The sequence below is a fragment of the Curcuma longa genome, chromosome 11, assembly GCF_044706935.1.
Source record: "Curcuma longa cultivar G26 ecotype Majalengka, Jawa Barat chromosome 11, ITB_CL_G26_1.1, whole genome shotgun sequence".
Classification (NCBI taxonomy): domain Eukaryota; kingdom Viridiplantae; phylum Streptophyta; class Magnoliopsida; order Zingiberales; family Zingiberaceae; genus Curcuma; species Curcuma longa.
Window position 1 is genome coordinate 12,254,137 of NC_133871.1, and position 28,000 is coordinate 12,282,136.

The 28,000-nt window shown below is 38.4% G+C and overlaps 4 protein-coding genes and 2 pseudogenes across 5 annotated transcripts; 3 read left to right on the forward strand and 3 right to left on the reverse strand.

Moving 5' to 3' along the window:
- LOC141837131 (GTP-binding protein BRASSINAZOLE INSENSITIVE PALE GREEN 2, chloroplastic-like) overlaps window positions 1-534 on the reverse strand; it is a 7,088-nt pseudogene extending 6,554 nt beyond the window's left edge.
- An 875-nt stretch (window positions 535-1,409) lies between these two features.
- On the forward strand, window positions 1,410-2,895 carry LOC141837132 (uncharacterized). The gene is made up of 4 exons (XM_074724588.1): window positions 1,410-1,499; window positions 1,569-1,621; window positions 1,685-1,823; window positions 2,746-2,895. The coding sequence occupies exons 1-4, from the start codon at window positions 1,410-1,412 to the stop codon at window positions 2,893-2,895; spliced, it is 432 nt and encodes a 143-aa protein (XP_074580689.1).
- A 1,367-nt stretch (window positions 2,896-4,262) lies between these two features.
- LOC141838689 (ras-related protein RABC2a-like) lies at window positions 4,263-13,744 on the forward strand. Of its 2 annotated transcripts, XM_074726236.1 has the most exons (7): window positions 4,263-4,426; window positions 4,661-4,848; window positions 6,393-6,461; window positions 7,603-7,668; window positions 10,899-11,020; window positions 11,564-11,692; window positions 13,290-13,744. In XM_074726236.1, exons 2-7 carry the CDS (start codon window positions 4,701-4,703, stop codon window positions 13,398-13,400), a joined length of 645 nt encoding a protein of 214 aa, XP_074582337.1. In that variant the 5' UTR covers window positions 4,263-4,426; window positions 4,661-4,700; the 3' UTR covers window positions 13,401-13,744. The 2 variants fall into 2 exon arrangements, with proteins under 2 accessions (XP_074582337.1, XP_074582336.1); XM_074726235.1 differs by having other exon boundaries at window positions 4,263-4,848.
- A 46-nt stretch (window positions 13,745-13,790) lies between these two features.
- LOC141838688 (putative aquaporin TIP1-1) lies at window positions 13,791-14,782 on the reverse strand. Its single transcript, XM_074726234.1, has 2 exons — window positions 14,624-14,782; window positions 13,791-14,533 (listed from the first exon to the last, which is right to left on the reverse strand). Exons 1-2 carry the CDS (start codon window positions 14,754-14,756, stop codon window positions 13,917-13,919), a joined length of 750 nt encoding a protein of 249 aa, XP_074582335.1. The 5' UTR covers window positions 14,757-14,782; the 3' UTR covers window positions 13,791-13,916.
- Window positions 14,783-24,805: 10,023 nt separating this feature from the next.
- Window positions 24,806-25,717, forward strand: LOC141838692 (zinc finger protein ZAT5-like). The gene has a single exon (XM_074726242.1). The coding sequence runs from the start codon at window positions 24,830-24,832 to the stop codon at window positions 25,628-25,630; it is 801 nt and encodes a 266-aa protein (XP_074582343.1). The 5' UTR covers window positions 24,806-24,829; the 3' UTR covers window positions 25,631-25,717.
- A 979-nt stretch (window positions 25,718-26,696) lies between these two features.
- Window positions 26,697-27,970, reverse strand: LOC141837134 (9-cis-epoxycarotenoid dioxygenase, chloroplastic-like; annotated as a pseudogene).
- Between the last annotated feature and the right edge of the window lie 30 nt (window positions 27,971-28,000).

Sequence of the window (28,000 nt, forward strand, 5' to 3'; positions counted from 1 at the left end):
CATTGCTTTTATAAACTAGCTATTAAGTAAGTCATCGAAGCGAATGGTGCAGAAAACTTGTTACACCGATGTATCAGTGCAATCGACATTTAATCCAGATAAGATTTACTAAAATAAAGGCACATTGCTAGAGGGAAATTGCTTCTTGGCAGTTAAATTAATAATGGAATTGTTTCTCTAGTTGAGCGAGAGCTCATGTGTGTATTTGGTAGATCGTGTCATGGGAATATGCATAGGGTAAATAAACTAATTACAAATACACACTGGTACCTAACGTGATTTGATACTCTGACCTATTTCATGACCTAGAACACATTTGGTGCATCACCCTATAAGTTCACTAAAACCACCTTTTTATAAGATGCAATAGGGCAAACATCTTACAATCTGAGTCAAAATAGGATTCTCTTAAACAATATAACTCTTATTGATATGTACGAAAGTTAGATACGAATAAGAGCTAGACAAGAATACATTACCAAGAGCTTGAGTTGAAGCATTAAATCCTGATCCAAGCTTGGAGACTTTGAGCATTTAGCGCTTGAGTTTAGAGAATAATTTCATGTGTCATCTGATGCCTAAAGCTCTCCAAAAGCTTATATGTTAAGTTCTCCAATAGCTTTATTCTAGCGATTAAAATTTAATGAAAATAATCGTTGATTCTATTTTCTAAATAATACTTAATGAAAATCCTATTAATATTATCAAATGTATAAAAAAAACAAAGTCCAATATATTTGGCGTGCTAAGGTTGAAGTAGTCGAGCAACTCCCCTCTTTTATTTATACCCATATTTATTGTCACCATTCACCTCAATTTTAGATGTGATGGTCATGGGACTAAAGGACTACATATTCTAGTCATCTAGATCTGGATGCAATGGCCTTAAGCCTCACATCTGGATGCAAATGGATGGTGATGGTAGAGGGTGGGTTTTAAAAAGAGGGATATGCATGGACTACGGTGGGAAAGTGAACTTTTGAATATTTGATCATGAAATGAAAATATTTATCTCTATTTTTCTTAAAATTTTGTTTTTTTAAAAAAAAAAATTTATTATTTTTTTGTATTTTTATTAGTTTTAAAAATTAAAGATAAAAAATACCTTGGCGGAAAATGAAATGAGCTCAAACTGGGTGTTGGATGCCCCTGAGCTCGAATTAGGCTAGACGTCGGACATTTCATGCTAGTACAAGCATGGCCTAGAAAGGTCAGGCTCAATGCAACACAAAATCTGGCTAGCCTAGGTGGGCCTAGGCCATGCTTGCCACTGGCACAATCCATTGCCACCGCTTCTATCATTTAACTAGCTTCCTTTCCTTTAAATGGCAATTTATCAACTATCATTTACACTTAGATTTGATAAATATCTACTTAGGGCAAACCAAGAAGAAATGGTACTCGGTGACATGAAAATAAATGCTACTGAAGCTTGGGAATATTGTCCAAGAAATGCATTGCGAAGATCAACAAAAATATTGATGGATGAATTTAACTTGGTAAGCTGCAAACTTAAAAGTCAACAGAGCATTTAATTTTTACAGACTAATGTATCCTTTTTCCTGTAGACAATGGATGCAGGATTTGAAAATGAATTTTATCTTCTAAAAAATGTATCGAGGTATGCTTGTTGAACTCTTTGAAAAGCTATGGATGCTTATACTTTCTGAAATTTAAAATAAAGAGATTACAGTGATGACAAAGAAAGGTGGGTTCCTTTTGACAAGACAAGGTACTGTTCTACTTCAGCATTTGATGCTGCATCTCCAATTTTGCAAGAAGTCAATTCTGCACTTGAAGCCCTGGGCATTGCAGTTGAACAGGTATTATTTGAGCTCGTGAAGATCTTCTCCCTCTCTTTTTGTTATCAAGGAAAGATATTCTTGTTGATGTGTGCTGTGTATATATTCACCTGTGAATTCATTTAACAATTCGAGTTTGCTAAGATAAGAAGTTCAAGTGTCTTAACCTGTACCAACAGTCTATGTATCAACATCTTGTTGAATTGATTAATAGCCTATATCTCACACCTGATTTAAGTTTATTGCTTGTGGAATTTATAACTAAAATTTTCGTCTAAGCAAAAATAATTGTATGATAGTGTTTGCATTGTACTCGACATTCAGGCCTGTCTGCTAATGCACTTCTTGTTTAGTGTCAACTATAACTTTCTACTGTGGTGAATACCATTCAATTTATAATCTTCTTAGGTTCAATACAACCATGCCATTTCGATAATGTGTTCATATAAAAAGATGTTTGTTGCTGAAAACTCTTGGATGGATATTATTTGTATATAAGCCTAGCAAGTTCATTGTCCATCTAACTGGTAGATTTGACAGTCAAGTTAACATAGAATAGTTTGGTGACTAATAATGTTACATTTTATGTTTACATAGAATAGTTTAATGAATGTTTAAGATCCAATTAATATACTCGGATAGTTTGGTCATGCCCAATTGTCTCCTCTGTTAGTTCAAATCACAACGTTTGTAGTCTTTAAACGATTGTTGAGTTATAGCTCCTGCATGAGTCCAACAGATACTGATGTCCAATTCATGGATTCACATGAATCTTGGTAAAAGTAATTAAGTTCCACCTAATCTGTTGGTCAGTGATGTATCTTGTTTGAAATAAAATCATTGTTTTTGATTTTTTTTATTTTTTGTTTTAATTTCTTGATTGAGTTTGTAATTCTTGTTTCTTTATTGAGCAAAACTATTCTTAACCTTTCTGTTGTGATAGCTTCATGCAGAAGCTGGACAAGGCCAATTTGAGATATCACTGGGGCATAAAGATGCCAATCTTGCAGCTGATAACTTAATTTATGCACGTGAAGTTATTAGATCTATTGCAAGAAAACATGGATTGCTGGCAACCTTCCTTCCAAAGTAAGTTAACAAACAAACAGATGAAATACATACTCTTGAAGAAATTGTTTTCAAAGAGAGATTGGTATGTTGTTAAAGAGGGTTAATGAGTTGCAGCATTTTGTGTTGATCATCAACTATGACTGAGAAAGTAAGGTCGAGCAAGCTTTTTATGACCTCAGAAAAGTTAATCAACTGTATCCAATTGTATATTGCAAAAATAAAAAAAAATATCCATTTACCGTATATAGACTTTACTATATTTTTTGTTTAAAGTTATCTAAGAATATTTATGTTTCTCTATTGTTTCATGATTCTTGCCAAGGATGAAAGATACAGACAATTCAGTGTTCAATCCATCTCACTTTGCTCTTCTTTTTTTTCCCTTCTAGAAAATCCAAAAATAGAAACCTTGAGCTTCATCTCTAACTTGAAGTTAGTGTTACCAGAATTCACTTCTTTTGAAGATTTTTAAATATATGCTCAACTTAGGACTATGTAAAAAACATATCCAGAAAGCATATTTGTGATAACTCTAGACAAGCTCTAAATATGTAACAAATTTATCCCTGCTGTGCCACTTCCATATCACTATTTATCCAATTGGTCATCTGAGTAGATGTCACATGGCTATCTTAAACCAGAAAGCCTAAAAGTGTGATTCCCACTTTTACCTAGAAAGTCATGAGAAACAATCGGTCTATTTTTTGTTCTTAAATAGCTAAACATGGCATCACTGTAGCCATGTGACAGTTCCTATGGATGGATGAATTTGAAAGTCAATGAGGTGGACTTGCCCAACTAGTGAGTTAATATAGTCACAAAATTAAAAGTTTTCTTGCATAGGTTAGTTATATTTATGTGTAATTTCTCCAATTTAAAAAAGTTGGAATTGGACTATACAAATTTTGGGTACATTTTGTTAAAACCCCCCATAAGTGTAGAAATAGTAAATGAATCTATGAGTATGAAAGTTAATAGGCTTGACCTTCCCAGGTAGCAAGTTAATGAGTTGTTACCAAATTAAAGTTTTCTTGTATAATTTAATTGGAATTATTTGTATCTTTTCCAATCATAGAAGTTGGAAATGTGACAATGTCAGTTTTGGAACGGCTTTATTTAGTTGGACAACACGCGCGCACACACAGTAATCATATCCAACAAAACAGGGATCCACAGCCACAGGCTGGGCCTGATCTGGTCCAGCTAAATACAAAAAACCATGAGTTTTAAAGTGAGGTGGAAGCCATATTTTAATCCACAGTTCGCTGCATTTTTTAAAAAAATTGATTCGGCAGTTCATTTGAGTTTTACGTCATTATTATTGTTATTGTTGTTGTTATTTCCATCTTAGTCAATCGGTCGGGCCGAGGTTTGAATCCCACGGTGCCAGCTGGTTCTTCTGTTATCATTTGTATTTATTGGTCTTGGTACTTGGGCGTGATCATTCCCCGTAACGGCAGAGGAAGCATGCAGCAGTAAAGACAAGAGCAGTGAAGGGAAGGGGACGTTTGAGGAAGCGAGGAGAGGACATGCCCATCGAACGTAACGAGGAGGTTTTAAACACACCCAGCGAAAAACAACTTTAAAGAATCGGCCTCCTTTCCCTTCCCCTTCTTCCTCTTTTTCCTTTTTTTTTATTCTTCCTCCCAGCTTCTTCTCCACCTTTCTTCTTCTTCTTCTATAGTTCTGTGTTTGTATTTACTTTTGTTTTCTTCAATTCAAATCTCTTATTTCTGTGGCCGTCGCCAGAAGAGATCGAGGTTTGTTTGAGTGTGTGTCGTGTTTAGGTGTGTTGAATCATCTCCTTGCGGTGTTGCTTTGGGGGCGATGACGAGTTCCTCGTCTGGGCCTGGCAGTAGCTGCCATTACTCCTTCAAGATACTCCTGATCGGTGACACCGGCGTCGGCAAGAGCAGCCTTCTCGTGTCCTTCATCTCCAACCACCTCGTAGATCAGGACCTCTCCCCAACCATCGGTGAGCGCTCCAAGCTTTCCCTTCCCTCACTGCATAATTTTTTTTCACCTTTTTTAAGGATTTCATGTCGATTTGGTATTCTTGATCGGTCAGTTGGGTTCAGATTTGTAAAAAAAAAAAAAATCTCTCGGATCATTTTGAAGATATCAAGTTAAAAATTTTCGGCCTTTTGCAGTTGGCTCTGATTCAATTCTCGTGTTCTTTGTTGAGATTTCATCACGATCCTTTGTTTATTGGATTTTATATTGTATTTCTATTTTTGGTTCCTTTTGCATCACTTACGATAGTTGTTTCTTTAAGTTGACAAGATTGTTTGGTATACCACAGTCTAGTGACTTGAGGCCAAATGATGTCTCTTTTGACAAATAAAGTTCAACTGTAATTGAGAGTCACAAAAGACAGAGATTTCCTTTTTTGTTTTTTCCTTTAAAATAAAATACAGAAAGATGTGAATTTGCTCCTTAAAATTGCAAACGTTATGTTTTTGCCCTTTTGGCCATAATTGGCTTCTCTTGGTTTCCGATTAGCCTGGAATGGATGTTCTTTTATTAGGAACCAATATTTTCTTAGTAAATAAAGTTCAATCGTATAGAAAGGATTACAAGGCAAGTGTTAATTTTAGTACAAGCAAAGTATAGGAGGTTTCCTTGTGCAAATTCTACCATACACAGAATTTACCATTTTGTTTGCGCACCATTATTAGTAAGAACAGCATTGGAATAGACAGCACGTATTTAATTTAAATAAGTAGAGAAAATATAAAACAAGCTGTAAGGCTATTATGTCGTGTTGCCTCTTAGCTTGGACGACAGCATGACAAATGCATGTTACAATGCGGGCTGATGGCAGACTCAAACCATCCAGAAATCATACAGCCCCTTTGCGTCTTTTCTTCCTAAATGAGCCTTCTTTGTCATTAGAAATTAAAATACCAAATAAGAGTTAATGTAACAAACTTTTAATCAAACAATCAGAGTTTAACCAAAAAAAAAAAGACAAATTTAGAATCGTACATGACATGTCTACATTGATGGCCATCCCTCCCACATGGTTTTGGTAAGTGAAAATGATGCTTCTCCTTTACAATTTTTGAGGAAATGGACAGCTGGATATTAAATGATATACAAACAAAATCCTTTCATATTCAATAATTCTTAAATTTTTTTAAAGGAAAAAAAATATCTGGTGCCAAAAAAAAAGTTCTTAGTTTTTCTCATCTATTTGTAGGTCAAATTTAATTGACTTTTATATGTCCATTTTTGGGGAAATTCTCACGATGATTATTGACCAGAATAACTATTTTATTTTATCAAATTGTTCTTATTTAATTGTGATAAAATAGAAGCGATATTGGATAAATATGGGTTGAATTCTTTTTGACTAATAGCACTTCATCTGTTCTATAAATACATGCAGAATTTAGGATACGACAACAATTCTAATTTGTTTTCTCATTCTGGAGTTTCTTATTCGATGCCTTTACATCCATAGTTATTCACTCTGTTTTGTTTATTTACTTGAACTAACTTTTATATTGGTTTTAGGAGTGGATTTTAAGATAAAACATCTTACAATTGCTGATAAAAAGTTAAAGCTCACAATTTGGGACACTGGTAAGTAGGAGCACAATTGGATGGTAGAAATTATTATTGGTTTTCCTTCTCATACTTTTGTCTTAATTAACTAAAGTTCTAGTATTCTTTATCTTCCCCTTGTGTAAGTAGGGTCCCCTGGATCAGCTTAAGCTCTGCATCAGTTGTTACTCCAAGTGATTCTTCTATCATTTTATCATATCATTATTGAGGACCTTGAGAAAGTACTGTCTACTATAAACAAAAAGAGATAGACTGTGGAAAACTAGAACCTTAAAAGCCACATGAAACTCAGACTAGTTGTTGACTCAAGGCATAGCTGACCCCAACCAAATGGCAATTGTTGACAACTGTCACCTAAAATAAAGACTAAGTATCAGCCTAAACTTCCACAGTTATAAAAGTTCCTCTAAGTACAGTGGCAATTCCCCTTTTTGATTATATTTACTTAAGAACTTTTGATAAAACCAATAATGGGCAAGATAATCATTGTCCAGAGACAAAAAAAAGAAGGCTTACATTCTTTATTTTCCATATATGATGATCTTCTTTTACACTATTTTAGTTAGTATCGATATGCCAAGGGAATGTTTTAAAAAAATAAGCATGATGCATCCTTGGATGGACAGATATGTCTGAACTATTTACTTTTTGAAATTTGAAATATCTTGTTTCAGATGAACCTGATTGCTACACTGATTCTCAATTCTCAATACTATGACAGCTCAGTTCGGATCCAATTAGGTTCAAATTATTTTTGATACCATGGTGTAGGGGATTTAACACTTGAGACTTATCCATGGAACATTTGATTTGAAGTGTCAACTCATTTGGTATTAAGTAGTCGCGTTGATTGTTTATATAATAGCCATCAAAATTGTAAATGATGGCAAGTAAACAAGAAGCTAAAAGATCTAGAACCCCTCCCCTAAGAGAATAGAGAATTTTTGTTTCCCAAGTTACATAAGAGCAACCTCATTGTAGACTCTAAAGCCAAGTCTTATGCTCTGGCAGCCACTAAATAGCCTAATGTTTCTATAAGAATGCAGTATACATACATTTTTTTTACTGAATTTAATGCCAAATAGCAAATTTAGCAGAGTTTTCATACAGTTATGCAGTCTATGAAATTAGACTACTAAGAATCCGCACTATTTTGCAGCTGGACAGGAAAGGTTTAGAACGTTAACTACTTCATATTATAGAGGATCTCAAGGAATAATACTAGGTGAGTTGGTAAAAAAAATTCAGTTATTTCTACATTGGAATTATTCTTTGTTTCATATGTTGTCTTGTTATTTCACTGGTCCACGTAAGATATTTTTTCTTTATTTCTTATTGCTTCTTAGCTCCATGAGACATTTACATCTTTATTTTAATGAACACTTTGAAGAAACTATTTTACAAATCCTCACTCTAGAATTTTTGTATTGGACTCATCTGAATGTCTCATTTAACAAATGCAATGAGATTACAAAGGTGACATTGCTTTGTGTTAGGCTTGTGCCTGATTCCATGATAATGCCAATAATATGCTAATGCACATGCCCGTTTCTTCATTTTGGCAACATGCTTCTAGTTCCTTTGTGGGCTTTCTGTGTTATATTGCATGCAAACAACCTATAGATCCTCACTTTAGCCTAGCATCATTGATGCATATGATACCTCTAGTCTGTAGATAATCATTTTGTTTCTGGCTCAACTATCAACTGTTGTTTTGCCACGACATTTCGTTCCTGAACCACAAGGTCATGGGGTTGAAAATATCTCTGGCACCAATTCATGGGGTTGAAAATCACTCTAACATAGCATGTTAGAATCCACCATCTTAAATCACATACTTGTATTTCCAAATCTAGTGCTTCTAAGTTCTTACTTCCACCACAAGGTCAATTTGTCTTTCACTGTCAAATAGTTCAAACACATATAGGAAGAAAAAGTAATTTATGTGTTTCAATGTAAGCATCCTTATAGAAGAACCCTCTCAACCGTCCCTAGAATCCTCTCTCAACATTGGAGTATCCACCAGCTAGAAAAATTGCACATGAAAACCCTCTTTTTTTACAACCATTAACATTTCATAGGCTTTTAAACCACTCCACCAGATAGAAAAATTGAAACATCAAACATAATCATGCCAAATCATGCTAGAAGAATCCCTATAATAGGGATGCTATAGAGCACTTGCATTATGTCCTCACACATTATCTCAATATGCAGAGATGATTATCATATAAAATAAATCATTTAATTAAAATTGTAACAAGGTTTACAACATGACATATCTCATAAATACAAAATAGCAAATGAAAGGTTAGTTGGAAACATCATAGGGAACTTCAATCCTAATAGTAATGGTGTCTATGTGCAATAATACTAGAAGTAAAACCTTATGATTGGTACCTCAGGATGATCTGGACATAAGTGCAAGATATTGTCCATAATGTTGGTATGAGACCCTCCCTGTAAGAGAACAAGGGACCAGATAAACAAGTATAAAAGAACTAAGTAAATACAATACACCCTCTCTCAAGAATATGCACTATATGTGGCTACAGAATTCTGTCATGAATCTCTATGTTAACTCAGAGGTATAGACTCACGCTTAACACAAAGTTGAGTGGACCACCCAAGTTGACCCAAAGTTAAATGGTGCATACAAGTATTGGACCAGATGAATATAAATACTAGGCTATAAAAGGCACATTCTTTTTCGCTAAAACAAAAAGAGCAACAACATATTCTATCTCAATTATATACATATTAGCCTGAGTCTTTCTCTTCTTCAGATATTTCATTTTGTAGTGACCATATGCCTTGTCTTGCACGTGAAGCACTAAATTTTCTTTGGAGATTTAAGTCTTGATTAGGTCTGTATTGCTAGGATACTTACCCTTATCTTATGTTGCTAAGATCATTTAGAGATTTGCTTCTAATCTCTCTTTAAGTAACTAACGCACTTCCACTTGACTTTGAAATAACTACTTTCTCTTTTCTTAGTCATCTTACCTCTTCTGTTAACTAGGATGGATGGTCTCACAAGGATCAAATGAAATAGAAAATGAAGGAATGAATGTATGCACAAGTTTTATCAACCTTGGTCAGCTCATCACAAGAGCTTGAGATGTGTTTAGATGTCCATAAAATTTCTGCCATATCTAGCCTGTAAAGCTTCCTCTTGAGATGATTTTTGTTATTATTATTGCTCACTATGTAATACTCCTCTAATCTCTATATGACACCATGCATTATAGTCTCACTAGCCATCATACAAACAACAATATCCATGTGAAACTTGCTTTTGCCTTAATTATCTACCATCACTCTCTGAAAAAATTGATGTATTGTCTTTCTCTCTGTAAACCCCAAAGTTCCTACTACTACATCAGCATATCTAATATTCTCAATTTTCATAAATAGAAATTAGATCTCCCATCCAATCACTAATATAGAACCCACCAAGGTTCATTGAAATCCTTACCATTTTTAGATTTCATGTGTCTCCTGTTTTAGTAGCTCCAACCACTACAAAGGCATAGATGTACTATTATAATATAACATAAGCTCTAGTATAACTTACTGAGATCACAGGTACCTCTATTGCCATTTGATGAGAAGAAAGCTGCACACTTGTTGATTCAAAGATGGGGTTTGTAGAATGCGGAATCATCCACCACAAGGCAATGGTGGAATATTCATCTCGTGCTATAGATTAGCACAAACACAAAAAGCAAGATGAGCATTTTATGTGGTTCCATGTAAGGTGTTCATCAGTTAGAATGCAGGTAGATATAATACACGATCTAAAAAATGAAAATTAGATAAACAATCGTTCACACCTTGTATAATAGCCTTCTCAATCCTCCCTACACTCCTATCTAAACACTAATGAAGAACACAACTAGCGTTTTTTATGCAATTGGACCATTGCTGGACCAATTGGGATGGTTTCATTGGCCCACAAACTAGGCTATTGTAATGAGATGTTGCATTATGCGAAAGGCAGCAAAACTGTTGTAACACAGAAAGATTTACCATTAGTGAAGATTGCCTATCAGATAGTTTCAAATGATACTCAACTGTTACATTATTTTAAACTATTTGACTGGATTATTTTTGTCATGTATTGCGTACTTATTAACTTATCAAGGCTAACTTCTCTGCAATTTGCCATTCTTATGAGTAGTTTGCATCATATCAAGATTTTCCTGAAACTTAACATTTTCTAAGATTGGACATCATGTTTCTTCTCTATCAAATTTTTATGGAACGTTTACTATTCTTTCAGTATCTGCAATTTGCCAATATTATTTTCTGTACTTTCTCTCTTCCCCTAAAGTATATTCTTTGGACAACTTAAAAACTATATGGATGCTTTCATATTATTATGGTGTTTTCTATATTCTTTATCTCCATGCTATTGATTCCATGAAATTGATAACTCATTTCTCCTGGTAGTTTATGATGTGACGAAGCGAGAGACTTTTACTAATATTGCTGATGTGTGGATCAAAGAAATAGAATTGTATGCAACAAACCACAACTGTGTCAAAGTGCTTGTTGGAAATAAAGCTGACAAGGTTATTTCTACTACTCAGACTTCCCATCCTTGCCTCGTCATTATGTAGCTTATGACTTTTTTTGTTGATATCTTCACCGTCTTAATCATTTGGTTGTCAAAGTGCTTTTTAAGTTCTTGAGTCAAATCTATTATAGTAATCAGAAACAGTAATTTTGGAATGACATTTTATGTATTTGGGGAATTTGCAGATATGTGATGGCATCAATACCTGCAGTATCTTTATTCTTCTTCAATAAGACATGGTATTGGTTGCAAATGACATGACTAATCTTGATACTGATATCTCTCAATATTTCATGATTGTTATGGCATTCTTCTCCTTTTTTTCTCTTGATTAATTGGCAAAGTTTGTTTAAGTGGCATTACATCAGTTCTGAAGACATTAACCTATGTTCTTTATTATCTTGAATAAATTTCTGACAGTCCGTCTCACCATGAGGCTTTATATTTCTTGAAGCTCTTTTACTTTGCAGCTGAGATGCATACGTTTATTCTATATGTCTATGGCACTAATTTATTGGTATTAAATAAATTCAATTAGGAGTCTGAACGAATGGTGACAAGAGAAGAGGGGATGGCCTTTGCAAATGAGTATAAATGTTTGTTTCTAGAGTGCAGTGCAAAAACAAGATCCAACGTAGAAAGATGCTTTGAAGAACTGGCATTGAAGGTATTGTTCCCATGAAAATCAAGCATTCAACATTTCTCTAGTGTTTAGATTCTGAAATGATGCATAGAGATTGTATAAGTTTTTTACTAAGAACTATATAGCAAAGTATACCAAAAAAACTCATATACCATGATTAATTCTAAGAAATTTACCCAAAATGTCTTTCCTTCCACTCAATTTTTACCTCCAAGGGTTCAATTTTTTGGTCTTCTACTAATACTACCCTTGTGTTCCAAAGATTCAATCAATGACACTCATTCAAAAAATTATTGAATGAAATTAATAATATTGAAAGAAACAAGGTCATGAAGATCATTTTTTAATTTTAGAAAACATGATTTGTGGTTTAATTAAGATTTTGTTCCATGCCAGTTAACAAGGGCAAACCATTTCATTTTGCTTGCCGAGCCTGCACCTTGAAAGTCCCCCGACCCCAGACGAGTGTTCTGCAAACTTAGCATGAGATCACAAGGAGGTCACGAGTAGAGAATGAGATGCTACATTGATGATGGGTGCTCGACGCTTGAGCACTAGGATGTGAGCGCCAGGAGATGCCACCATCTGCAAGTAAGGTCAAGTGGTGGCACTAGAATGCGTGCAAGGGTTGACAATGCTCCATGGTGCTGGAGGCGGTACGGTGGTGTCTTAGCTATACAGAGGGAGGGTATGAGCTGCAATCATGAGGGAAAGAAGAGAAGGTGGAGGCAGCATGAGTTTGAGTTAGGGAGTGAAGGAGTGGAGGTAACAGAGGTCGGGCAATGCTTGGTAGTTGTAGGAGTGGGGCGGCGTTGTAGTCACGAGGGAAAGAAGAGAAGGTGGAGGTAACGTGGGTATAAGTTAGGGAGCAGAGGAGCTGAAGAAAGAGAAAAGTATATATAGTCTCTCAAAAATTAATTCCTGATTAATTTGATTAACACAACTAAAATAGCCCAAGTATGGACTTTGTTTAGCTCTAATGCATTCGTTATAGTTCCTTGCCAAAGCCAGTTTTTAGTTACCCAATGGATTCTCCCAAAACTTAATTTGACCACACTAGATCCAACAATAATAATTTGGTTCTATTCAACTTAATTAGTTCTTTAAAATTTAAAATAAATTACAACGAGCAATTAAATAGGATAAAAATTTAATATTTTGCATCCTCCTCTAGCTAAAGAAATGTAGTCCCTAAATTTAGTCATGGAACAACAAATCAAACTGACACAGTACAATTGCTGAATGCACCTGCAACAGCATTTAGACATAAGAGTTAATAGTTTGGTGGTGTTTTACAGTGTTCACTTACATACTGAAATAATAGTTCTTTACCTCTGATGATAGTGCTCAAGAGTTATCAAATTTCTGTTCCATCAAAACTTAAGGAGTACTTTTGTATCTTACAATCGTCCACTGAAAATATGTTATCAAACGCCAAAAGTACTGTCGGAGGTGTAATAAAAACAATTGCTAAATTCATTTGTTTTAAAAAACTTCTTTATTTGTTGAAACACAGGATCATGCATTTTGTTCCATTTATTGTTCTCAATTTCAAAATAACAAGTGGAACAAAATTCCTAAAGCAGCTCAATAGTTTAGTGAAGCTCTTTTACTTTTCTAGATCTTGGAAGTTCCTGAACTGCTCGAGGAGGGATCTGCTCCAGCAAAAAGAAATATCCTAAAACAGAAACAGGACCAACGAGCAAACCACCAAGGAGGCTGTTGTTCATAATTGAGTTTATTTTTTCCTTAATGATGAATGTCATGAGACGCAGATGTATCCCTTACTACAATGAACTGAGTTTGTAAATGAGTGTCAGTTTGGCTTTGTCTTGCGGATGTGCAGCATTGATTGGAGATCCAGAAAGAAGAGATGCATGTGAACTAAAAGATAATTGTGGATGCATGTATCCGATGATTATTCGATCAGTATGCATGTATCACTATGGCTGATGCCATTACAAGTGTATTTGGATGCATGCTCGTGGAGAATTGTGCTCGTGGAGAACGGGCAAAATTCATTCGAAAAGCAAGAAGTAGTCACATCATTGACAAAGGACTTTACGCAACGGGGTACACGGATGGGTCCTCGACTGAAAGGTCATCCATCGACACCGTGAACTCAAGCAAAGAAAATAGCATCAATTATTAATATTATTTTGGAATTAAGAAGTAGACAGCTAGCTAGAGTGCTAGACGACGGCGGTCATCGAGATGGACGGAACGAGCAGCCGCCCTCCCGAATGGACTAGTAGTCGGAGGTGAGCTGCTCGTGCGTGTGGCTGATGAAGAAGGTCTCGTAGACGATCCCGGCGATGGCGCCGCCCACAAGCGGACCCGCCCAGTAGATCCAGTGGTTGGTCCAGTCCCAGCTGACGAGCGCCGGGCCGAAGGCGATGGCCGGGTTCATGGACGCACCGTCGAAGGCGCCGCCCACCAGGATGTTGGCACCCACGATGAAGCCGATGGCGATGGGCGCGATGGTGCCCAGGGTGCCCTTCTTGGGGTCCACCGCCGTCGCGTACACCGTGTACACCAGCCCGAACGTCATCACGATCTCCAGCACCAACGCCTCCCACACGCCCACGCCCGACGACAGCCCGAAGGTGCCGGTGGGAAGCCCGGTTGTGAAGAGCAGCAGCAGGGACGCCGCCGTCGACCCCAGAAGCTGCGCGATCCAGTACAGAATCCCCCGAAGCAGCGTGATGTTGCCGCCCACGAACACCCCGAAAGTCACCGCCGGGTTCACGTGACCGCCGGAGATGTTTGCCCCCACAGCCACCGCCACGAAAAGCGCAAATCCGTGCGCGATAGACGCCGCCACCAACCCCGCCGGCGTTGTTGCCCCATCGCTCGTCAACTTGTCTGAAACAAATAATTAAACAGGGGGAATCAATGTGTACTCAAATTAGTCGATGTGAGGCCAAAATGTAATCTGCGTGTCCTAGGACGTACTAAAGGCTATGCCGGAGCCTTGGCCGGCGAAGACGAAAATGAGGGTGGATATGAACTCGGCGAGCGCCGCCTTCAGGGCGGACGGATGAGTCGCCTCCGCCGGAGTTCCGATCGCGATTCTGGAGATCGGCATTCTGTATTTCTCTCTCAAAAAAAGGAGCTTTCTGTGAGTGGGAGGAGCCAGAAGCTCCAGCAGCTTAAATAACACGAAGGTTGTTGACAGATGACCGGCGTAGCCGGTAGACGGAAAAATATTGATTTTTCTGAAACAGTTAATATTAAAATATAATCATTATTATTATTTTTCTAAAATGCCGGAGAAGATTAAGTTATCAATCAATCAATGATCCAACGTCCTACGAAAATTTTTATTTAAAAAAATAAAAAAATCTGAAATATACTTTAGGAGGAGGTTTGATTAGCATTGAGAAATCTTGACGGACCATTCTGACATTCAAGATTATTCGAAAGAGAATCTGACCATCAAAAAGAGAAGTTAAAGAAAAGCAAATTAAAGAAAAAATCCCCTTAGCCCTACTTTTTTAGGGGTTATATAGCCATCTAGAAAGAATCTCTACGTTGATTGAACGAACATCATCATGGAGTGTACAAGGAGACCAAATTTGACAAACATTGATTGCTTTTATTTCTTTTTGGTATTATGGGTAGATAGTAGGATATCCGGAGAACCAGATTTGACAATTTCATAATCGTTCTTTTATTCTTAAGTTATCATGTGTTTCAGGAATATTCATAGCCCTAGTTATGAGCCCACAAAGGACAGGAACTCATATTTGGGATATGAGGTGGACCTAGAGATGTGCAGAATTGTGACCTAAGTCAGATAAATGATGACATCTGAGACTAAGGTAGCATCTGAAATCGAGATGACGTCAGAGGCTAAGGTGGCGTCTGATACCGAGATGGCATTTTAGACCGAGATGACATCTCAAATCAAGATGGCATCCCAGACCGAGACGATATCTGAAATTGAAATGACATCTCAGACTGAGATAGTTTTTGAGATCGAAGTGGCATCTTAGACAGAGATGACGTTCGAAGCCGATATGACATCTCCAACCGAGATAATATCAGGGCTCATCCAAACTTCACCAAGATGGAGCTATCTTTCTCTTGGACTATTTTGACTTATACTGTCATATCAGTAGGACCATTGACTTTCGCTTAACCCTTGACTTTCATTATCACATCACACATTATTTGCGCATCAATTATATAATTTGTTTAAAAAAATAGATGCTGAATTCACCCTTTCAAAATCTCTTAGGAAAACTGACAATATTAGATGTTGCACTCATCTGAACACTATCAATTTTTTTCTCTTTCATTTTTTAAGTTTCACCTGTATATTATAAAGACAAACATAAACCTAACAACTCTCTGTGGTAATATAAAACTCTAAAAACATTAAATCATAAAATTTTATCGTTAATATTTGAAAGATTAGTGTTTCTTGCAACTTAATATCAGAGAATTTCATCGGCTCAAGCGGGCCCATGAAATTCAATAGGCAATGGAAACATTGCCATTCATGTAAAAGTGGTTTAATTTTCAAGAACAGATAACAATAACTGGATTCGAGTGGCATGTTGATTGATTTTGAAGTTTGATTTTTAGCGGTTTTGTGGTCAAATTTGTTTTTAATAATTCCGCTAAAAGATGCGCCGTTTTTATATTTGACCTATTCGATTCGGCACGACGGCACAGCTCACATCGCCCGCTGAACGAGCAGCACGTGTCCGGGTCGGCTGGGCGCATACACACCGTCCTCGTTGGAGTAGAAATGGATCACTCAACCTCCATGTGACCAGCCCGCGGATCCGCTATTTGATCCCGCCAAAAATTTATGGTGGGAATGCTAGATATTGGCCGAAATCGTTTTTCCTGTTTGGTAATGGATATTTTAAACCGCACTCGGTTTCACGTTCTCCAAGGGTCGACGTCGATGACAGGATTAGACATCAATAAATTTTTTAATCACTATTTCACTAACACTAATCCGGGCACCTTGCTTAATCATAGCATTGGCTCCTTCTAAGTTCTGACACATCAAATTGAACGACTTAGTGGCTATATTTTTTTATAAAAAATAAAATAATCTCTCTATATCAAATAAAATACAACGTTAGCTTACATATAATCCCTCTATATTTTGTAATGAAAATAAAGATAATTCTAATGGCAAGTGCGACCCTGATCTTGATTAAATCGAAATAACCGATCGAATCAATTTAAGTTAGAAATTCAGTTCGTTAATTTAATATTTTATTTTATTTAAATCTCAATTATTTTAATTTATTTAAATGTCGATTATGAAATTCAAAAAAAAATGAAGATTGATACGTTATGCTCAAGTGACTAAGATTTAGGTTTTAGATTTGTGACAGTTAGAAGAAATATATAATTGAGTGGTGCAGTCTATTGGATATCTACAAATTGAGCATAATGAATTTAAAAATCAATTGAAATAGTCAATTGGATACATAGTAATCAATTACGGATGAAAAAATAATCAATTACTCATAGAGAAGAGATTCGATAAATTATCATTATTTTTTAAATGATTTAATTTGGTCATCGATTGAATTTGTTCCGATTGAGAACTGCTCCTGGACACGTCACCGAACCTTGCTCACCGTGGATTGGAACAGAAGGAGGGGAGGAGAGCGGTGTGAGTTTCAAGGGCTTCAGGACCGGACCCGTCAACATGCCGGGGAAGAGAGGAGGGTGCAACCGCCGGAGAGGACCTCCACACCGAGGAAAGAGAGAAGATCAGCCACCGGAAGGCCCTACAACACCACCAGAGAACAAAGGTCATCCTGGCGCCGAGGAGTCCCCGGACAGCCACTCCGACGCTCAAGTTAGCCCAGTCAGGAGGAAGAAGAAGTACAGTAATGAAAAATACTGTAATGAAATGCTCAGCCCAAAAAAGATAATAAGAGTGAGCCAGAGAGAGAGAGAGAGAGAGAGCCCCGCCCCCCCCCCCCCCCCCCCTTTTGTTTTCCTTCTTCCTCCCTTTTTATACCTTCGGAGCTCCCTCTTGTCATGATCAAAGAGGAGTTCTTTTTGTTGAAGGATTGACCCTGCCTCGAGAAGACCACCTCCATTAATGTTAGTTGTTCTTTTAAAAGTATGATAAGATATGGTCTTGGGAAGATAATCCTGTCATGTCACATCTCTCATTAATGCTTGATCAGATTATTTATCGGAGAGAGAGAACCCTTTCTGACAAGTCACTTCCTCATTTAATGTTTGACAAAGATGTTTAACAGAGAGAAGACAATTCCTGACAAGTCACATCCTAAGTGATGTTTGACTATTAGAGAAATCATTTATGACGGGACTGTTGAACCGAATGGGCTGAATGCCGAGTGGCCTGAGTGCTGAATGGAGCTGGCAGAGCTGGACTGCCGAGCCGAATGGGCAGGATTGAGTGGCAGAGCTGAGCTGCTGAGTGGGCTGAGTGGCAGAGCTGAGCTGCTGAGTGGCCGAATGGCCGAATGACAGAGCCGAATGAGGACATGACCGAATGAAGGATTCGGCTGAATGAGGACATGGCCGAATGGCCGAGTGGCCGAATGACCGAGTGGCCGAATGGCCGAATGGTCGAGTGGCCGAATGGCCGAATGGCAGAGCCGAATGAGGACATGACCAAATGGAGGATTCGGCTGAATGAGGACATGGCCGAATGGCCGAATGACCGAGTGGCCGAATGGCCGAATGGCCGAGTGGCCAAATGGCCGAGTGGGCTATTCGGCCATGAAGGAGACGGAGGGGTGATTCGGTTCTTTTGAAGTAGGGGGAGAGAACCGGGTCAATCGAGACTGTGGTTGTGGCTGACCGGACTGGCGGGAGGGACCAGGATCGGACTCGAGTCAAACCAGGGGCCCCCATGAATTATTCCCGGAACAGAATTAATTGATTTTATATTCATTTAATTTATTTGATTTTAATGAATAATTTTAATCAATTTAATTTGTTTAAAAAATAATTAATTTGTTTTTAATTAATCGTATAGAATATTCAACCCTAACCTTGTCTCTTACTTCTCTCATTCATCCATAATGCATAAGGTGGTTTAACATCGTAACCTATGCCAACAAGTAGGATTGTAAATGAGTTAAATTGAATCAAATTTTGTGATGTTCAAATTTATTGGATGAAGTAACCAAGTTAAGTTGAGCCTAACATGAACCAGAGTTGTTGAAATGATTATTCAAGTTTAATTTTTTTTTTATAAGCTCGAGTTTGGTTAAGCTTGTCTTGTGGGTTGAGTTTAGTGAACTCTCAATTCAAACTTTGATGGTTCAAAATTTTTATATTTTAAGATTATTTAGTTAGTGATTGAGTTTGATAATATAAACTTATTTATTCATTTTAATTTTTTTATTTATTTAGTATCTTAATAAAAATTTTATTGATAAATATTTATGAATATTATTCATAAATATTATTTATGAACATTAATAAAACTTATTCATTTAATATAATAAATTATTAAAATTTATTTATTTAATTAATTATATATATTAAACTAATATAAATAAATGTTTATAGAATGGAATACTAAATTTATTCACGAGACCGCCCTAGCAACAGGACTGCAAACTATGTGAAAAACAAATCAAAGCTGCACCTCAGTCTTATCTCTTTCCAGCCTGGCGAGGAGACCGCTGGGTCCCGCATCGGTCCAGCCAGATGTCGTGGCTGTTTCTGTCACTCCAATGGATGGCGTTTGATTAGCACCCGCCGTCCTGGGCGTTGCCCCTGAGAACGCTACCTGCCACATTTACGTGTACGACGACGAGGCGGCCAGTTGCATCTCCAATGGATGTATTTCAATGAATATCTCAAATTTGGCACCACTTGCACCAAAATTTTGTAGTTGGAGATGGTCTAAAAGTTGCACAAGAAAAGGGAGTGTTAAGAGTAGCCATAAAGCTACGTCTGAGTGCAGTGTGTACGTCCTCCATGCGATGCGCTGGCCAAACAAGAATTCAAACGAGACAAGATTGTTAAAATGAAAGTTGCATTTACGGCGTGCAGTGGTAGAAATAAACAGAGGGAGTAGAGGACGGCCATTTGGACCAGTCTTGTTGGACTCTCGTGATGGTGGTTGTCCTATTTTTATTCCTTGTGGACCTCGAAAATTTAAATGGTTTCAGGTTTGAATCATAATATTAACAACACAAGCTAAGCTACAAAAAAACTCGAAATTAGCTTACAATAATATTTGGTTTCAAAAATACATTTTCTTTTAAAAGCTAGATAAAGCTATGTTTTTCAAAATTCAAGTTGTGTAAACTAGATTTTGTTGTATTCTTTAGTTGACATTTTAAGAATGCACTTGAAGTTCTAATAACTACTAAATCGTGTATCAGGCTTTCAAATTTAGCAAAGGAAGCACCTTTCGGTTTTGACATCCCTTGAAATAGGGATTGTCATCAAATAATTAGATTTACATTCACCAACCAAATTGCCCTGGGCACGAATTCATGGGCCATGCATTTAAGCCCATAAAGAGACGGCAGCAAAAGCAAAACCACTGCCAAAATTAAGGTTCTTCCAAATCGTGTTATTGCCGATTTGCAGCTAACTTAGCATCGAATCCTCTTCATAGATAAATCAATTTGAAAGAAATGTGTGCTCGAGGGAAACTAGCTACTACTCGACGGATTCTGAATAAAATCTCACATTTTGTTCAAGAACTCATGCTGCAAAAACTCAATCGCGAGAGATGATGATGATGATGAGAGAGACTGGAGAGAAAACATGTGAGCAAGATATGATTGGAACAGATACTTAATTTGCGTAAAGTGGAGTAGTTGGTACGAGGTCATCGGCTTCAATTCAATTGTTGGACGCTTAGCTACCACTGTGGCTTGTAATGCTTCGCTAGATTCACAAGATTCATGGGCGCCCATCGATCTACCCTTCTCTTAAATATTATGATTGGTGATCAATAAAGGTCTTAAATTAAAACGAGTAATGGAATTAAATAAAATGTTAGAATATGCTACTTAACATCTTTGCTCCTTCTCAGAGTTAGCATCCAACAGCTGACTTTATGGGGAAAGGCATGTGATGTGCGGCCATGAAAGGCGAAAATATGCAAGAGTGGCGGTGACTGAGCTGTGGACACCTACTAATCAATAACTCAAAAGAAGGCTGGTGCTATAGAAGACTTTGTATCCCCTCATCCACATCACTGCATGTTGTGTGTGAGTTAAACTATTGATAGCTAGATCAATAGTTTGTGAAAAATATTAATTAATACACTGCCAAGCAGAGAGGGTGAAATCCAGCCACATATATTTGGAACATTGGTTTGCTTGGAAAAAGGTTAAATACTTGCCTTGGCACTTAGTTTCGGCAACATAGAGTTCAATCAGCTTAGGACTTCATTCTACTGAATAATATTATATATATATATATATAATTCTTCTCCCCCCATGAACAAATTAAAGCACTCTGTAGCAAGTAAGTGTAGCCTAAGTGTTATTTTAATTAGTAGCCTGCACCTAGTGATCAAGCAAACAGGGGTTAGGTGAGGAGAGTGAGACATACCATTCTCTTTCCTGTTCAAATATTTTTAATTAAACTTAGACTTAAGAAGAGGAGAAGAAAAGGGAATCCACCAATCCACCCACTGTGTATATATGCTATCGTGGCTTCTAATTAAATTAATGCAGACAGATCACTGAACTAACTGATCCATAAATTTAACTATTTGCTTCGACTCGGCCGCCTTAACTAGTTTCATGGTGCACACAAACGGATTGTTTAAACAGAAAATCCTCGCTCGATCTGCCTAACTTAGCGTTGCTCAACTCCACCTCCCATTGACTTAGTGCATAATAATTAGCAAGATTTGGTTACATGCACATCGATCTACCTGCAGGTTAATTTATATATTAATATTTGCCATCATTTCCATTACAATCAAACCGCCCATTCTTTTTTTTTTTAAGACAAAAGATCTTATCACAAAATAGTGTGACACTTATAATGGTTTTAGTTGATCAATATAATCTCATTAGTTCCTCCGATCCCCAATCCAATCATGAAAGAGAGACAAGTACGCATGATGAATGATGCAACTAAACAAAGGACGTCGTGGCTGTGCGCTGCTCGATAATTAAGGTGTATCAAGCCATTAGTTTTTATTATGAAAGCAATTGTAGGATTGAATGAGTGGTGCATGTCTAGGGGTCTGTAATGAATGCAGTCAGACACAGGAAACACAAGTTTATTCTACGTAAGATCCTGTTTCGCTAGACATATATGTAGGCAAGGGCATGAACCGCACATGGTACTTGATGGATTTTAATTAGCTCGGATTTGTGTAGCGAATGTAGGATATTAGAATTTAAGAGACGATGATTCTTTATCGAGATTACCCCATATAGGAGGCTCCTGCTAATTAGTCATTCCAAAAAAGGATTATCCCTGTCAAGGCTCTTGAATAATGGATGAAAAATCCTCTCACCTACAATGATCCCTTTAACTTGGGATGGTGAGACTAACTTTGCCACTACTAGCTACTGCTACTTCGATCTGTTGTGGGGAGTCCATCGCAGAGGTTGAATGTGCTACAGTAATTAATTAATTGTTGACGTCGTCTATTAATTAGCTAGATTGGACCTCTTTCTCCTAATCAGCCACCAAGCTTCGAGCGAACATTAGCAAAGTTAGCGACACTCGCACCCTCGACATGGAAAGGCACAGGGAGTTCACCGAAGACGACTCCATGGCGCTAATATTTTGATGGTACTCCTTTACCTGCACACCAATTGGCAGCAAACCATGCACCTTTTGGTTCCTGACCCATGTTGCCTGCTACTACTCACCTTCCACTGTCACCACCATATAATTATAACATGTCCTCGATCATGTCCTTCACATCAACAATATAATGAGACCATATATCGCAGAACCATCTTCACATGTTCTATATTTTCGTTTACACATCTATCTATTGATAGAGTCAAATTTTATATTATTCATGAACCTAACGAATGCATATTTTCAAGTTTATTTATTTTATTTAATAAATTATTTAAATTTGTTTATTTAATTAATCTTGTATATAGTAAAAGAATATAAATAAACTCTTATCAAATTTATTCAAAAATATTTAATTCACTTACAACCCTATCTATAGATTGGATCACATCTGGTCTTGGCTCAGTGCCTCCTGAGTCACACTTGGCACGTACTCTATTCCACGGCGAGCACATCCTCATCAACCATGCATGTATTTAATGGCTCCAATGTCGTAGTACGGGAGGATGCCTTCTACACTGCCAAAGATATATATCATTGACGCCCAAGAGAATTCCTAACCTGATGACCCACAATGCCGTGCTTGGTCAAATTAAAGGAGGAGAAGGCAAATCGATACAAACTCTAAGCCAGAGTACATTCATCAATTCAATGGATAAGAGGCCTTGTTTAAGTTGAGAGATTTCCAAGGGACACTACAATGATATGAGGTTAATATTGCATTATTTTAATCACAGAAGACAAATTTTACTGCATGCATGTGAGTACTGCGCGCAATAATTAGGCTTTGGTTAATTTAATTATCGTAGATGCATTAGTGTAAATGTTTGAAGGGTGGGGTTTGCGATTATATATATATATGAATCAGGATATATATCTATTTTCCCAGGGTCATGTTATTCATGCTCTCAATAATTTATGATATGAAGCGTTTAAGTGATACCAGAACTGAATCTGCCCCCCCCAACAGAGTTCATGCATTCAACAACTGCAACACGCATCCGATCGAGGATCCACCACTTAATCATGCTAAGAAAAAACCACGCCAGAACATATATATATATATTTTGTATTTTATTTTAAATACAAAATGGTACACCTATATATGCAATGATCAGGTAATTAATCAAACCGACGCCACTTTTTTACTCTGGAATTGAATGCCTTGTAAAAAAATGACACAACACTTAGCTTGTTTAATAACGCCAACAGCATCAACATGATCACCGGCCTGTGATAAAACTTAAGATCACCCTCACGCACACATATAGTGAAAAAGTTCTTCTCAACATGTATACATATATCACACATATCATGCCACTGATCACGGATCTTAGAGTAAATGCTTTTATTTATATTAATTTTTGTGTCGTAATTTCATTTTTTAAATTTAACTCAACCAGATATTTTTCATTTAAATTTAATTTAATCAAATGCTTTGAAACAGTGCATAAGCTTTAAAATCCATGAACAACATGAGCACTCATCCCTTCATAATTTAAATTTCATTAATTATCTAAAAGTTCGTTGTTATTAGCTTCAAGAGATGCTAACAAAAGAATTTTCGTTGTTTCCTTCAGATTTATTTATTCCACGCTTAACGCCAAATTACTATTAATTAATATAGTTCAAGATATATATACATATACTTTAATTAATTAAACAAGTTGCAAGCTGTAAACAGGTATAGTAGTAAAAGCAAAGGCGGAGAGTCTACGTTAGTTTTCCTAGCTCCTCCCACTGTTTGTTTACCGCTCAGTCCTTGAAGATCATTAATTCTGAAAGTAGGATCAGAAATTGGACCGATCGATCGAGTCACCGCGGCGTAGTTTAATTTCATTGAAACAGTTAATAATGAATACTCGATTCGATCGAAATATATATTTATATTTGTTTTAAACTGGATATTGCTGATCTGTTCCAGTTTTAAAGTGGCATGATGCATGGATTGAAAAGAAAAAAAAAATGGATACTGTGAAGGAGTGGACAGAAATTAAGTCCAGGATTAGGCAATATGGTTGGGAGGGAGTCGTGGAGGAGTCCGTCCCCTCTGTCCTTTGCTATTGTTCCTCCCTCCGTCCCACACCTTCCTTCACTCCACACCTCTATTGTGTCGTACGGCCACCTAATTTTCCTCTATTTTTAGAGCTTAAACTCATTTGTAATTGTGCGAGAGAGGCAAGTGATGGTTAAGTGCCTTCTCTTTTATTAGCAACGCTATTTGACTCTGTATAAATATATACATAGACTTGCTTGCTCTCCGTCCACAACCTTTTCTTCTATGCTTTAGTCTAGTGCTCACACCACCTTCTTTTCCACTCACTTCCTCTCTCTCTCTCTCTCTCTCTTTCTCTCTCGGTTTACAACCCTATAACGTACGCAGCAGATCGCAAGCTTCTCATGGAATTAGCCGCAGAAGAAGGCAATAGCAGCGCCAGCGCCAGCGTCTCTGACGTTGAGTTCGTCCACGCCGTCGTCAAGCGACAGCGCACCAAGCGCCAGCGCACGCAGCCCTCGCCTCCGCTGCCGTTGATCGCTGACTCCTCCTCTGCCTCCTCGGCGGAGACCATGTCCGGTACGGTTACAGAGGAAGAAGAGGACATGGCCAATTGTCTCATCCTTCTCGCTCAAGGCCGCGCTTTTTCTGAGCCGGTGGAGCGGAGGGACGATAAGTTCACCGGCAGGAGGCTCGCCGGCGCTGGAAAGGCCGCCGGTGGGTTTGTGTACGAGTGCAAGACCTGCAACAAGTGTTTTCCCTCCTTCCAGGCTCTCGGCGGGCACCGCACCAGCCACAAGAAGCCGAAATTGGCAGTAACCATGGCGCTGGCGGAGGAGAATAAGAGGAATTCGCCGGTCGTCGCCTCCGGGAACGACAACTTGCTGCAAATAGGCCTGAATTCTTCCTTCTCCGCGAAGCCGAAGGTGCACGAGTGCGCAATATGCGGGTCGGAGTTCAGCTCAGGGCAGGCACTGGGAGGTCACATGCGGCGCCACCGGCAGCTGACCGCGGCAGATGCCCACCTCGACGCCGCCAAGAAGGAGAAGAGCAGTTTCGTCTCTTTTGACCTCAATCTCCCTGCTCCGGCCGACGTCAGCGAGCCACGGAATCCGCCTTCTCCATCTCCGTTCATATCGGCTGGCAACCGGCCGCTCATCTTCTCCGGTTCTGCCTCATCTCTGGTGGTGAACTGCCATTACTGAGAAGACGGGAAGACCCGCTTCCTTAACGAAATCATGGAAGCAAAGCTACCTCTTAATTACCACATTCATTCTTTTTCATTCACTCAATTTGGGGATACAAATTTATTGTTTATGTGAATAACGCATTCAATTACTTAATTCTTCTTTCCTGCCATTACTGATTACTTACTTGATCAACGCATCACATTTCTATGATATCTGTTGAGTCATGAGTGAAGTGAGCATTGCGTTCACGTAAAGTGATCGATCATCCCTTCGTATGGAAGAGTAGGAGATGTGTTTGGTTTAGCCACCACCACCAGCAAAAAGGGCCATGGATTAGGTCGATCCTCCTCTACATGACTTAGTTTGGTTCTCAAGACAACTGACAGCAAACCATCACCCATCAGATTCCACAGGAAGAAGACACACACAAGTGATCATTAAGGGATGAGCCAGTTGAAGTGGCAATTCTAGGTTTATATATCTTATGACATGATTAACAACTGTGGTTGAACAACTCATAATACATTATCAACCAATGATTGACATGTGGTTTAGCTTATCGATTTATCCAAAGTGGTTGTCGTAGTTATTTTTCTAGATCTCATTAATCTATTGATTTCCTACTTATTGATCGAACAGAGTAGAGCAATGAGCCCATCAGAAAACACTGCCGGGTTGGGCTACCGGAGCCTCAACTTGTTCATGTAGACCCACAAAGTACGCCTTAATCTCTCGCTGCACGGCACTTAATGATTGTGGTAGGCAATTGATGTTGCTTGTGGTGGCTTGTTGTTTCTCAGCTCCTCTATTTGCCTATTGTAAAATTACAAAAATACTTTAAAAACTAGAAATTTGATTCACCCTGAACTTATTTTAAAAACTAACCGATACACCACCACCGTCCGCCTGCTATCCTCCTCCCATGCGTTCCAAGGGACGATCTCCTTCCTGCTCGGTATCCAAAACGATAGCACCGATCGAATCGACGCCGCCCCGCTGTTGTCGTCGGAGAACATGGCGTCCGGCGGAGACATGCACTAACCGATCACCACCACCGTCCGCCTGCTACCCACCTAATGAATCACCTAATGGCAGAGTCGTCTGAATCATACTTGGGAAGTACCCCGAACCGGGTGATCTCGTTGGAATCCAACCGAAGTGGCGAGCCACCGGACCACATCCTCGAGAGCTCACAGACCAGTTGCTGATCAGGAATGACGGCGTAATTCTTGGTGATGGCGAAGTCATGGATCACGGTGAGCTGGGCAAGGTTGATGGCCACATCGGTCGACTTATTCCCGGTGATCGGGTCGACGTGGAAATACTTTAAGTAGGGTTTACAGATCACGTTGTAGCTCAGCTCGAAAAGTTCGCGGTTCACGGGGTCGAGCTTGGGGTGTGCGATCATCGACGAGTCTGCTGGCCGTCGAAGCCGTAACGACCCACCGTTTGGAGGTCGCCGTCGGAGGAGATGCGCACATGGTAGGGGAGGTCATCCTCCGACATGGTCAACAGACGACTGCCGAAGTAAACGAGTTCGGCGTTCGCCACGCCGACGCCTTCGCTGGGTCCAAGATGCCGAAATAGGCGCGACAATGGATCGCTCTTGTTTTCTATCGTCTAGAGGACACGAGTGAAGGTGAATGCCTTGGGTGTTTGAGTCGTATCTCATGGTTGCTTGGACTTTGGTCGATCATTTGTCTTGTCCAGTTCAAGCATTTCATAAGCGTCTGAGAGCCGCTGGGGTTTGGACGAAACGGACGAGAAAAGAACAGATTGATCATCCCTCCTTGTTGGTTATTTTGGCTCTATTGGCCATGGAGCAACCGCAACTGCATGATGTGGTCCATGTTTTGCAACTGCCACCCCATGACTCCATACCTCTATATATCCTTTCTCCCCTAACTTAACGATGGTTAGAGTTTTGAGAGAGAAAAGAGAGTTTTTACAAATCTGGTCCCTGGTTCCTACTCCATCTTCTTCTTCGAAAGAGATATTACACCATCTAAGCTTGTGGAGAAAAGGGCCAGAAGTATCAGATTTTCTCGCAGCCTTGTAATCGTCTACGAACTCGATGGCAGGAGGTAAATTCGATCTTTCTTCCGCTGCATTTACTTTGCTATTAGATGCCTCATGTTGTTTCAGATTTCTAACATTTGGTATCAGAGCGAGGTTAATACCTCTGCCTCAATTTTTGAATCTGTTCAAAAATGCTTGTTTACATTTACAAAACAAAGAACAGAATTAAAATTAATTTTTCCAACTTATCTGTTCTTCCCGATTCCCTATTTCCCGATTCTCCATTTTGGCCGACGTTGCAAGCGGCAGCGATCTGCGATTTCTCTGTTCAGCCATGTTGCAAGAGGCAGCACTGTGTGAACAGTG